The 12,124-nt window shown below is 43.4% G+C and overlaps 1 protein-coding gene across 1 annotated transcript; it reads right to left on the bottom strand.

Moving 5' to 3' along the window:
- Positions 1 to 397: 397 nt before the first annotated feature.
- Positions 398 to 12,062, bottom strand: RABL3 (RAB, member of RAS oncogene family-like 3; the record flags this gene model as incomplete). The annotated part of the gene is made up of 7 exons (XM_010158975.1): positions 398 to 1,212; positions 3,842 to 3,880; positions 5,263 to 5,334; positions 6,000 to 6,150; positions 7,622 to 7,736; positions 10,673 to 10,802; positions 11,922 to 12,062. Coding segments are annotated over 7 exons (714 nt in total), but the record flags the coding sequence as incomplete, so codon positions are not given.
- Positions 12,063 to 12,124: the final 62 nt, after the last annotated feature.

The following is a 12,124-nucleotide window of genomic DNA, read 5'->3' as shown; positions in this document are numbered from 1 at the left end:
CTGTGAGGAAGGAAGGAAGGGAAAGAAGAAACTGCCATAAATCAGGCTTTTACCACGCCATATAATTACAGGGAGGTGAGAAACCATGCTGCAGAGAATGGGGTATTTAGGAAGACAACAGCTTGCACAGTAGATCAGACCAGGTCAAGCCTCCCTTATCCTTAGTACCAAAAACGAAAAGGAAACGTCCCTATTGCAGAACTTTCCTTCTTATCATGCTCAGTTACTACTTTTTACAGGGCTTTATATCCCTTTTAAATTTCTACCCATTCTAATTCAGAGGATGCTCTTGCATTTCATGTTTTCTGAATCCGCTAAGCTCTCAGGCTCAGTAAGACCATGTCACATTTGTTCCAAATAAGCACTGTATAAACCCATACTTCTTCTATCAGCTTTCAATGCACTGCCTTTTAATCTAAGATTAAGAACAAGACCACACTCAATTATGAAAAGATAAACAGAAGTACCTGATTCACTTTGTCCTCTTCAAAGTAAACAATTTTAATCTAAGCAGCAGAATTAATCCCACTTGTTTCCTACTCATGATTCTCTTTTTAAGGCTTCAAATCTTTTTTCATCTCCTGCCTATTTCTTTTATCCCTTTAGAATTGGGCTGAACAGTATGTTCCAGGTGAGACAACCCCATTCATTTAATGAAGGCATTTATTATTTTCCAGTCCCCTCCTTACCCATTCTTACATTTTGCTCACTTGTCTGTTCACTTTACTGTAAGGGAGAAGCTTGCCCAGTGTCACCTTTCCTTGAGAGGTAAGACGAATGTAATTCATCGCAAAGACTGTCCGTGTGTTTTCCAAAATGGAGACAAAGATGTCACATATATGTGCTATGTAAGATGAAGTTCCCCACAGAAGTGAGAGAGGCATTCAATTTATTGCACACTTTCCCCAGGTGTTCCCATATATCTAGACAGCCTGAAATCCTAAGAAACACTCTTAGGTTTCAGATTAGGTTTTTTGGAAATTCTTCCCCAAGTCTTTTCCAGACAAAGTAGCTTCAGCAGTCTACCTGGCCATGGCACAGTGTTGTTTTACTCTGCCTGACGTAAGCATTATTGTCTGGGAGCATCCAGTCAGAATGGGAATGTTGTTAGGAACTCAGAGAAGTCATCTTCCACTTCTTCAGCATTCAGTCATAATGAAGGCTCTTCAGTGTTCCTCCTCCAAACCTTTTCCTTTCAGAGAAGCCAGGAATCTAGAGACAGGAAGGATAAGTCATCATGTCAGAATCAGCACGAGCTCCCCCTAGGCCACATTCGAGTGGCCGTACCAAGCCAACCACAACAATGCCTTCCTCTTCCACGCCATCTCCGGAATCAGAACTAAAATGCTTCAGCTTACTGCTAGAGGAGCACCATCCATTAAAAAAGATGCAAAACCTGAGTATGCTTCATTCGTTCCATGGGGCTCCTAGAGGCTTTTTGGCAAAGGTTACAATGAAAGCCTTAATTTCTTGGGCAAGTCCTAAACCTACAGACTGCAAAGTCCGTATTTCCCCCCAGGTTCAAAGGCATACAAGAATTTCTCCTCCATTCACTTTTAAAACTATGAAACAGTACTACCAAGCACTAGTAAAGAGCTGTTGATTCCCTATGCCTTCTACCTGGAGACAGCAGCACTTCGCTGGTAGCTGAATGGACAGTCTGATCAACTGCTGAAAGTTTCAAGAAAACCATCAGAACAGAAATGGCTGCAGCAATTCAAAGGATTAGCACTCCTGCTTCTGCAGATAATCTGCAGACACTGCCCACACCCTGGCAATGAGTGCTCACAAACCAAATCGACTTGAAACCATCAGAAGCTCCTCTAGCTTAAGGGTACTTCAAACAGATGTGCAATCCGATGCACTGTGAATCCCCCGCAGAAGGAGGTACGCCGCTTTCTAATCTTGTAGACGTCTGTCCTATCGGTGGCATCATAGAACTATTTGCTTACAGTCCATCATAACTTTTAGATATCTAACTACATACAAGCAGAAAGAGCAGACACAGTAAACACACCCTCCCAAAACACTCTCATTGGAAAATAGAGTGCATTAAAAGGGAAGGTGTCAACCAAGCACTACAGGTGACACCAGGAGAACGTGCGCACGTACGGATGGCATGGGCTGAAAATGGAATTTACAATACCAAGTAGATTGCTTAGGTTACACACTTCATTGGTAAACTGACGAAAGCTAAAGAGCTTATTCAAAATAAACATCCACTTAAAAAAAAAAAACCACACCACACAGTTTAAATTTGGTTAGGGTTTTCAGGCCCAGAACTCAAACAGATCTGCAAGGTATTCATTCAGGAACTGTTTTGTTCATCTCTGAAAAGCAATCACCTCTAAGGCGGGGGGGGGGGGGGAAAATCAGGCAGATTTTGCACAAAGTTTGTCTCATCAACACTGCTTTGGGAATTAGAGAAGGAAAAATGCAATCATTGTGACTAAAAAGTAGCAGCACACCATGGCTAAAAACTTATCTGCATTAGCATTTTTTATATCAAAGTCACTAATTAAGAGTAACAATTATTTATTTATCAGAGATCTGATCAAAGTCATCGCTTCAAACAATTTGAAACTTATCATTCTTTTCATCCTGTGAAATCTATAATGGAAATACCTCAAAATACGAGCGATCGAAGAGACCTATTGTAGAAAACCCACAAACACATTTGTAAGATTTACGTTAAGTAGATCATTTCAAATAACAACACTGAGAGGTTACAATGAAATCTCCAGTTCCCATTTGAATTTCGCCTCCTTACATGCAACTGTCCCCTACTTAAGATTTCTTTCAAGCTTTTGAGCTGTTTTCAGTCAGGCAAATAAAAGTAATCAGAAGGCTGTAATCTTTGGCATGCAACCATAAGGAATACAAAATTAGTCCCTGGCTAGTCACTAAAAATGATCAGATAAATAAAAAGCTTGCATCATGCATCAAAGACAACCAGCACACAAGCAGGTTTCTTCACGAAGCTATTCTCCCCACGAAAGGGAGACTTCCTTTCACTAGAATATGGGGAGGAGGGGAGGAAAAAACCCAAGCATCATGCAGAACAGAAAGAGGAAAAAGCACATTTGTTTTAAAAAGGCATTAAAAAAATGCTCCAAGAAAGGAAGCATTGTGTCATTTGTGACTATTTCCCCCTCCCCGCTCTCCCTGAGGGGCTATCAGCACAGCTACCTCTAATGATACAGTCGATGGTACTTCAGTGGTGCTACTCATGGTGATTTGCAAGCACCTCCCAGACACGACAAGCAGGACATCGCTACAACCCGCGTACTGCAGGACACAAAAGGCTGAAGTGGGGCTGCCCCAACCAGAAGAGTTTGTCACCAACTGCACGGAAAACAGCTAATTCAGCCATTTAGGAGTGACTCAGAAGCTGGTATTGTCCTGCCGTTTTCCTTGTGGTTCTACTGGTCCTATAAAAAGGACTCGTACAAAACCAAACGCTAGTCCCAGCTGGGCAAAACACGCCTTTTCATCGACCTTCAGAACAGCATCTCTGGCCTAAATCTGCAACCAAGCAGCCTGATGCTGACAGATCTGAAAGAAATCATATTTGCCCATTTTACCTCACCCTTGGAACTTCTACTACGTGAGCACACCTAATTATTTCACTGCCAATCACATTACAGCCAAATATTTCAGCTGACAAGTCAGCCTTTTTCCTGTCTATCCAAACCAGCTGTGCTCTCACAGCTTCAAAAACTACATTACCAGCGTAGATTAACATTTAAGTAACATGAACGCCATGTTTTACAGAGAACTCTGTCAGCAGTTCCCATAACGTAGGGAGAAACAGAACAAAAAAGGAGGAAAAATGACAAACCTGATTGCCATCTCTTAAGAAGTATCTCTTCTCTATGACCTGGGAGAAAGAGAGAATGGTCTTAGCTGGCACAGCATAAGCGTAATCTCAGATTCCAATCAACACTTCACACGTGAGCACTGAAACTCACGGCTAAAGTGGACCAGGTCTCAACCCATGTCCCCTGCTCCAGGTTTAGAGAGCTGTAAGTGCAAAGCTCTATTAAACACAGAAGGAGTTGCCACCTCCAGCCATTCTTGTAAAGCTGTGTTATCCTCAACTTCTACACATTTCATTTAGTTAGCCCTCTTTAGTACTGGTGGTGATGATGTGGGGGACTTCTTACTGCATCGGATCAGTTATTCCCACCCCTCTCTGCAGGTGTAGCAGTTCTGAGCACCAGCAAGAGCTCGTTCTGCAGGTGTGTAACAACTCCAGTGGTTCTGAGTTTTCCCATGGCATTGGTGATGCTTGAGGTAGCCTGACTCACCCTCTGAGAATGATGCACAAACTGTCTGTGCTGAAGGATACCTACAGGGGCAGCACCATCAATCCAAGAATCGAAGTACGATTGAAAACCAACTGTATCCTGGGCTGTATCCAGATCCAGGCTGGATCGACGTGCTGAGGCCAATTGTGTGAGGTTCAACAAGGCCAAGTTCTGGGTCCTGCACTTGGGCCACAACAACCCCCTGCAATGCTACAGGCCTGGGGACGAGGGGCTGGAAAGCTGTCAGGCAGGAAAGGACCTGGGGGGGGAGGAGGGGTGGTCAACAGCAGCTGACTATGAGCCAGCAGTGTGCCCAGGTGGCCAGGAAGGCCAACAGCATCCTGGCCTGCATCAGGAACAGTGTGGACAGCAGGATCAGGGAAGCCATTGTCCCCTTGTGCTGGGCACTGGTTGAGGCTGCACCTCAAATCCAATGTCGAAAGACACTGAGGTGCTGGATCATGTCCAGAGAAGCGAACGGAGCTGGGGAAGGGTCTGGAGCACAAGTCCTGTGCCGAGCAGCTGAGGGAGCGGGGAGGGTTCAGCCTGGAGAAGAGGAGGCCCAGGGGAGACCTTATTGCTCCCTACAACTCCCTGAAAGGAGGGTGCAGAGAAGGGGGGTTGGTCTCTTCTCCCAAGTGACAGGACACGAGAAAACAGCCTCAGGTTGTGCCAGGGGAGGTTTAGACTGGATATTATGAAAACTTTCTTCAACAAAAGGGCTGTCAGGCATTGGAAGGTGCTGCCCACGGAGGTGGTTGAGTTACCATCCCTGCAGGGATTTAAGAGACGTGTGGATGAGGCACTTAAGGGACATGGTTTAGTTGTGGAGTTGGCAGTATTAGGTTAACGGTTGGACTTGATGGTCTTAAAGGTCTTTTCCAACCTAAAAGAGTCTATGATTATTAGTGCATATGCCACGTGATGAAACAATTTAATTGACTTGACTTACCTTATCAAAAAACCTGCTTAACTTGACAGCATTGGATGAACCTGCAGCCAGGTAACGAGGATTGGTACAATCCTAGAACACACAGAAGACAACATCAAACCAAGCACAAGGAAATCAATGCAAGGAATACATGGAAAACAACACACCCTTTCCCCTGACACATGCAATCAGCTAGGGAAAACACTGTATATCTCCTTATTTCTGCTCCACAGTCATTTGGGAGAAAAGGCCAATTTCTGTTCTGTGAATAAATCGTAGAAGTCTGAGCACGCCCCCCCTACGCACTCCACGTCTTCTTTCTGCCACCAGCTATACAGTCAGCTAATAATTTATACAGTTACAAGAGATTGTGCATGCGTGTGCACATACAAGCATTCACACAGCACAAGTATATTTTTATACATACATACACATTGTATATACACATATATATAAATAAAAGTGATCTTGATGTTTCATTCAAAGGTAGTCTGTGTCAGAACTAAGAACAGGGAAGAGAAAACTTAACTCCCAACCACCACTTCTAAGCTTCAGTGACCTTATCTAACACCCCCTATCCCTCCCTATAGTGCAACAGATCGTTTCATCAGGCAAGGAGAACAGCCAATCAAAATGTGCATGACTCCAGCATTACTGAGAACATCTCCAAAGGCCCGATTTTTGTAACATGTTTACTTACTAAAAATCAGAATCACACCCATATAAAAGAAAAAAACACCGGTGACAAGGATACTGACCAAATTTATCTCTTCAGCATTGAAATCCTCAGCCAAAAAAGCTGTTCTGGTCAAAACTTCATTCCGCTTAGTTTCTGGGATCTGATCCAACTTAGTTCCTATTACCAGCAGTGGAATCTGGTTGTCAGCAAACTGTTCACGGTCATAGTCACTGATGGGGGAAACAAAGACAATTTTGAGTGAAGCGATGGTCATGTAAGTGGGCACAGGTGTGCCATCAGCTCCCCTGTCCTTTTCAAATAACGGTCATCTATTGATTAAGGGTCATTATTCATCTAAGTGAGAATGTGCTGTATCTGCAAATTAAAAAAGAGCTTCTGCATCTAAGTCACTACACAGGGACCGAAAGGAAAGAGAAAAGAAACCACAAGCTGGAGTTCTTCTCAGCACGGGATCTGGTATCTCTGAACATCCAAAGTTCCTGCACGTATATGCTTTTTAAGGATGAAGAATGAAATAAATCACAGCTGTGAAACACTACCTCTTTCCACCCTAGATCAACGAGGGCTGCAATAACAATTCTGTGGTGGCAAGTTACTAATTCTTCTACATTCCAGTAAAGTTGGCCACTACAAGCTGAATTTCAACAAGCTTTGATTCAGATATGACTAAGGATCAAATGCAGGCTTTAGAAAATAAATATTACAATTAAATGACATCACAAATCCAAGCTCCAGTCATTCCCCTCACACTTGTCTTTCATTTGTACCTGAACCAAGATTTCTAGAAAGTAATTTTACAACCAACAGCAACAACTTGACCAAGCAATTGCTAATGGCTGAGCATCTGTCCCTGACAGAAGTTCAGCTTTTGAAAATCAAAACAATTGTGGAAAACCTGTATGTGGGGAAAATGGATACATTTGCAGTTTATATAGTGTAAATCCTCCTTCCCTTCTCCCATGCTTCTACAGCAACACCTGTGTACCAGCACAGGCAGATGAACAATTGATATTCTTCCCACAAAGAGCTACCACTTATTATTGCTTCCCTGCTCATGTGTGAGGTTCATCCATGATCTTAAAACCTCCTTGACTACATGTATAACAAAAGCATGGAGATACAAGAGGAAACACTTGGCAAGATGTTGGAAAGCTAATTATGAACATGTTGTTTAAACAGAACTCTCTAAGCTCGTTCTTAGCCACACTCCTGAAATAATTCCCCCACTGCCCAAACCAAAAAATAATTAAGTGAACTTAGACTTGTTGCATGGAGGGAAAGCGTTTTGAAACAGAGACCTGTCATCCCACAACGCTTCCTGTAAAAGGAGAGCTTTGTATGTCTCAGTACAGACACACAAGTCTTCGGGTATCAGGGGCTAGACCCGCTCCCACAGTGGCCTCAGACAAAGGAAGGACGCAGTGAACGTCCTCCCATAAGGCCAGGTCTCTGCTATACACTTTGGGAATCTAGTGGCAGAATGGCCTGACTGGCAGTGTAAAACAAAAAGAACAGCGATCTTCTCTGATACCCACTCCCCCCAATTCTTTTCTTTCTTTCTTAGAAGTCCAGCCACATCTAATTTTGTGTGCACCTCCCGTAGCCTTAGGGATAAACAAAGACTTCCCTAACAGCTTGGAATTACGGGGTCTTAACCCTGCTCGTACAATATTCACTCACCCATTTGTTACGAGAACTCCTGTTGGAGCGACATCCCTGTTCAGTGCTTCCAAAGACCAGCGATACAAATTCTGGGATGATTTCTTGTTGGTTAAGTCATGTACTAAAACTATCCCTAAAGTGAAAGAGAAATCAGCAAGATATTATTTAATGTCATTTTGTTAAGATAAGGAGAAAAATATATGACATCTGTAGGTTCCCAGATATCTCAGAATGAGGAAAGGGAAATAAAACCGGTTCAATTACAGTGAATGAGTGAGGCTGAAAATAAGAGGATGCAACAGGTTTTTTGGAGCTGCTTATCAGGAATTGGATAAAAGCCAAGAGAAAAATCTCATGAAAGGAGGAAATGAACAGCCACCCCAGGGTTTAATCTGCGAGAGGCTTGCAGGCATTCCCCAACTCTGCTCTGTCTAGTCCTAATGATACTGCAACTCTGTATTACTGCAGCACAGAATTTAGCCTTTTTCTGGTTTACCTAATTGGTAAACATAACTATTTTTTTTTTTTTTTTTTGTGTCACAGCACCTAAGAAGTCTGAAGGTTGTTTTCTTTGCTGCAGAGAGTTTCGAAAGCACTATTGCTTTCCTCCATTTTCCAGAACTAATGCTACATTCTTGCGGAGGTATCCAAAGGGGAAACCAGACTCTGCTAAACTTTCACTGTCCACCAAGTGGCTGGTAGAAACACGAATTAGTAAGACTTCATGTATTTAAGATTAAGCTTCTAGCATTTTTCATTACCGTGATCCTTCAAAATGTAAATTCTGAGATAGGAAAACAGCCAGTCAAACTTCCTAACTGTGCTATTAACAGACACCCACTTCTGATAACCACAGCTCCTAACTCAATCACCAGCTCCTGCTAGCAAAGTTCTTCTATTTATTCACACCTTCTGCAACCTGTGGAATGTTCTCACTTCCTCCAGACTTCAAAACATCATAATTCAAGGGCAAAATGGAATTATACTCCTCACCGTCACCAGGATTTGTTCTCAACACACTGTACAGCTCACAGAAGGGGAAAACATTAAATTAATCCTTCACCTTAACTCCCAAAGGTGCCACCCACTGTACACACTGTGAACAAACCAAATTTCCACGAACATTCTCCACTACCCCACAGGACTGTGCACACACTCCCCTATGAGAGTTCCCAGCATATCACAACCATAGCCTGTTTCAAAGCATTTATCTCAATAACAACATAAAAAGGCAACTCAACTGCACGTCCATCCCCAGTGCAGGGAGAAAAAGCCTGATAAAATGCAACTTGGCCTCCGGCAACAGATTCGGAAGCAATGCTACACAATCTTCAGGAAACCCTTTCCATCTCCAGACACTCTTCCTCAGTTATGTTTTGATTGGTCAGTTCCCTTATCTGCTTCATGGAGAACTTACAGCCAGTTGCACCAGCAGAAAAGGGCTATGTCAACATCAAAAAAGGGGAGGCAGGACCAGTGGCTACTCCAGGAAACGTTCCTTCCCCACTGAAGTCTGCAAGCCACAGCCTTACTGCCTCGCCACTGTCCTAGGCTCTCACAGTCCACACACCAGCCGTGGGGACACTGGAGCCCAAGATGTGTGGTCAAACCAAAAGCGAACCATACCCAGCCTTGGCAACAACTGGGCCTCGTCGACAGCCCGCACACATGCTGCCACAACCAGGCGTTAGCTGTCCTTTGATCTCAGGTTTTCAGACCACTGGCAAGGCCAAAAAGCACAAGCAGTCAGGCTGAAGGAATGGATTCATCTTCTCTTACGTCAGGTCAAACCACAGGCAATTTGTGAGACAAGCTCTAATGAAGGAATTAATCTAATGAAAGAAACCAGAGCCAAGGCTAACTACTCAAATCAACAGTTTTCATATGCAAGCTGCCTATTTTGGGCAGTGGAGATAAATAACTCTATTTTAATAATGTCATCAATTATAATTTAGACACAGAAGTTGAAGATTTCATCTCCTAATGGTCTGTTCTAGGATGTTTCCAACTCTGACCCACACCCGCTGGCACGCTGTGGATTTGGTGTCACAAAGAAATACCTTTTTTTTTTTTTTCATATTCCAGAGGCTTGCTTTGAGGACACAACTCAAACCTTATTTACAGGGGTCTGGTTAACAATATAAGCAAGAGGTACGTACACAGAGTTTTTCTTCCAGGAAAGGGGGAAGAAATAACCAGTTACATAATCACAGAGCAAAAATGTTTACTGTATGGCTAAACATATTACTGAAAAGCCCTGAAATGATTGGGAACAAGAAATGAGAACCAAGCAGAATATTTAAGGCAGATTTTCAGAAGCAGTTGTTAATCTGGTATACATCTATTTTTTGTGAATTACCCTTGGATGCCAGAAGGTAACAAATTAAATACTGCATTATTAAGTTTATAATCCCTTATTTGCTCTTATTAGTGGCAGAGGTGAACTACTAGGCCTTTAGGTCAGTATCGCAACAGAAGGCGTAAAATACTACTTTCTATCTACAGTAAGTTGCAAGATTCAATCATTAAAAAATAATTTGGCAAATTAAATGAGCAGAGGCAAGATGGTTACCAGCATATTGCAATTTGATGGGAGAACAGCTGAAATTTGCCAGCGTAGGATACAATTATGAAAGTTCATATAAATTCAAATAATTATTTCCCTACTGTAGGTTTTGGAACTGATCAGACAAGAAAATATAAATCATACTTCTGTGTGTATATCGGGCCTGGAAAGGTGAAGGCAACCTTTATGTCTGCAAGTGTAGCTGGAAGGGACCCCTCTGCAACTTCAAGGACTCCTCGCTGCGCCCGCTGCATAAGACTGAAGGGAAAGGCTGATGAAGCTCATCTGCACAGGTTTGCCTAAAATAGCTTTCCAGTTCAAAACTGAATCCATAAAATCCTGCCTACAAATAGTATCAGGTTTTTTTTCTGTATAACTGTACTGAAATCAGAGGAGAGAATAATATAACCCTCTGCCAGACTTAAAGGAATCCTGCCCCGGGAGCGAGAGACTGGTCATAACAGAAATAGCAATAAAACCAGATTTACACCAAACAAACTTACCATTCAGCAAGTTATAAAATACTGCTCGTGTGCTTTTCACACTAGTGGCACTACCCACTGAACCTCCAACATCCCACAGCTCAATGTAGTAGGTCTTCTCTTCCGGGGTCCCTTCTTTATAGTCATGGATCTGATGAAAGATTCACATTGTATGTAACCACAGCACCAGGGGTTAATCCACACAACAGTTACACGTTCAGATGAAAGGATTATTGCACTTGGACAGAAATTTGTAAATTCTCATGTTGCCACCATTTCAAATCTCTCAAGCAACGAGAGATGGAATGAGAGAAGTAGCGGCCACTGGATACCAGAGTTCTTATATATGAGATGGAGCTTGGTGAGTCAGCAGGGAATATCCTTTCCACCTCAGTATTAACAAATCTAACGCCTCACGATGTGCTTAGAAATAGCATATTGCTAAAGCAGCTGTAAAAATAAGGTCATGACTCCTTATAGTTGTTAAAACTCACATGGTAGTACTGCAAGAATATTAGCACAGGTGACCATGCCACATTCCAATGGACCACATCTTTTTCCCCCCCAAATTCTCATTGACATCTCAACTGAATGGATCAATTTTGCCCCTGGTAGTTTTGCTCCACAGTCAAAGAGGATTGCCGTGTTTCATTCTCCAAATTTCGGACAAATATTCCTAACCTACGGCAATGCATTTCAAGGAGAATGCAGCAAAAATGATGAAGGAAGAAAGCATTTATCACTATCCCATGAGGCTTGTAGGCTGGGTCAAAAAACTGCTAGAGGAATATCCTCATTCCTCTGACAGCAGGTCCTGCAATGAGCAGAGAGGAGGAGAAGCAACCCTACGGTCACGGTCAGTACCCTCAAATTAGACGACCAAATTGTTTTTCCCCAATATTTTTGGCTGACAATTTAGCTGTGCGTTGACCGTTTCCCCGAGAGGTGGGCTTTAGCTCTGTGCCTTCCGACTCCAACCGGCCGCTCGGCGCCTCGTAACGCACCGGTGGCCGCTGCAGCAAGGAGCGGCGTTAGGAATGGCAAACACGTTTGCTTTCCGCAACCTTGTAAAGTCAACGCTCGCTGGCACAGGGGCTTGGCTCACGTTTAATAGGGTTTGCCTCGAAAGACTACCCTTACGGTGAAACAGAACATCAGAACACACCTCCTTCTGAGGCGGTAAGTGTTGAAAAGAAGAAAAAGAAGTGAAAGCCCGTGCCTTCCCTTACGCTTTGGGCTAGGGCTACCAAGAGGCCGGCACATCACCTACTCGAACATCCACCGAGCAGCCCACTGTCCAGGACGGGTTCCCCAACACCTGGTTATGGCACAAGAGGTGAACCAGCGAAGACTTTCCGACACCTGCAAGTGCACGCAGAGGACAGCCCCGGTGAGACCCCACCAGGGCAGGTCAAAAGACCAAGAGGCGAGGGGCAGGCGCGGTTGCTGAACGTGACTAGGCCCGCCGCCGCC

This window comes from Eurypyga helias, unplaced genomic scaffold (genome assembly GCF_000690775.1).
Source record: "Eurypyga helias isolate BGI_N326 unplaced genomic scaffold, ASM69077v1 scaffold32409, whole genome shotgun sequence".
Classification (NCBI taxonomy): domain Eukaryota; kingdom Metazoa; phylum Chordata; class Aves; order Eurypygiformes; family Eurypygidae; genus Eurypyga; species Eurypyga helias.
This window is presented reverse-complemented; position numbering and strand designations above follow the sequence as displayed.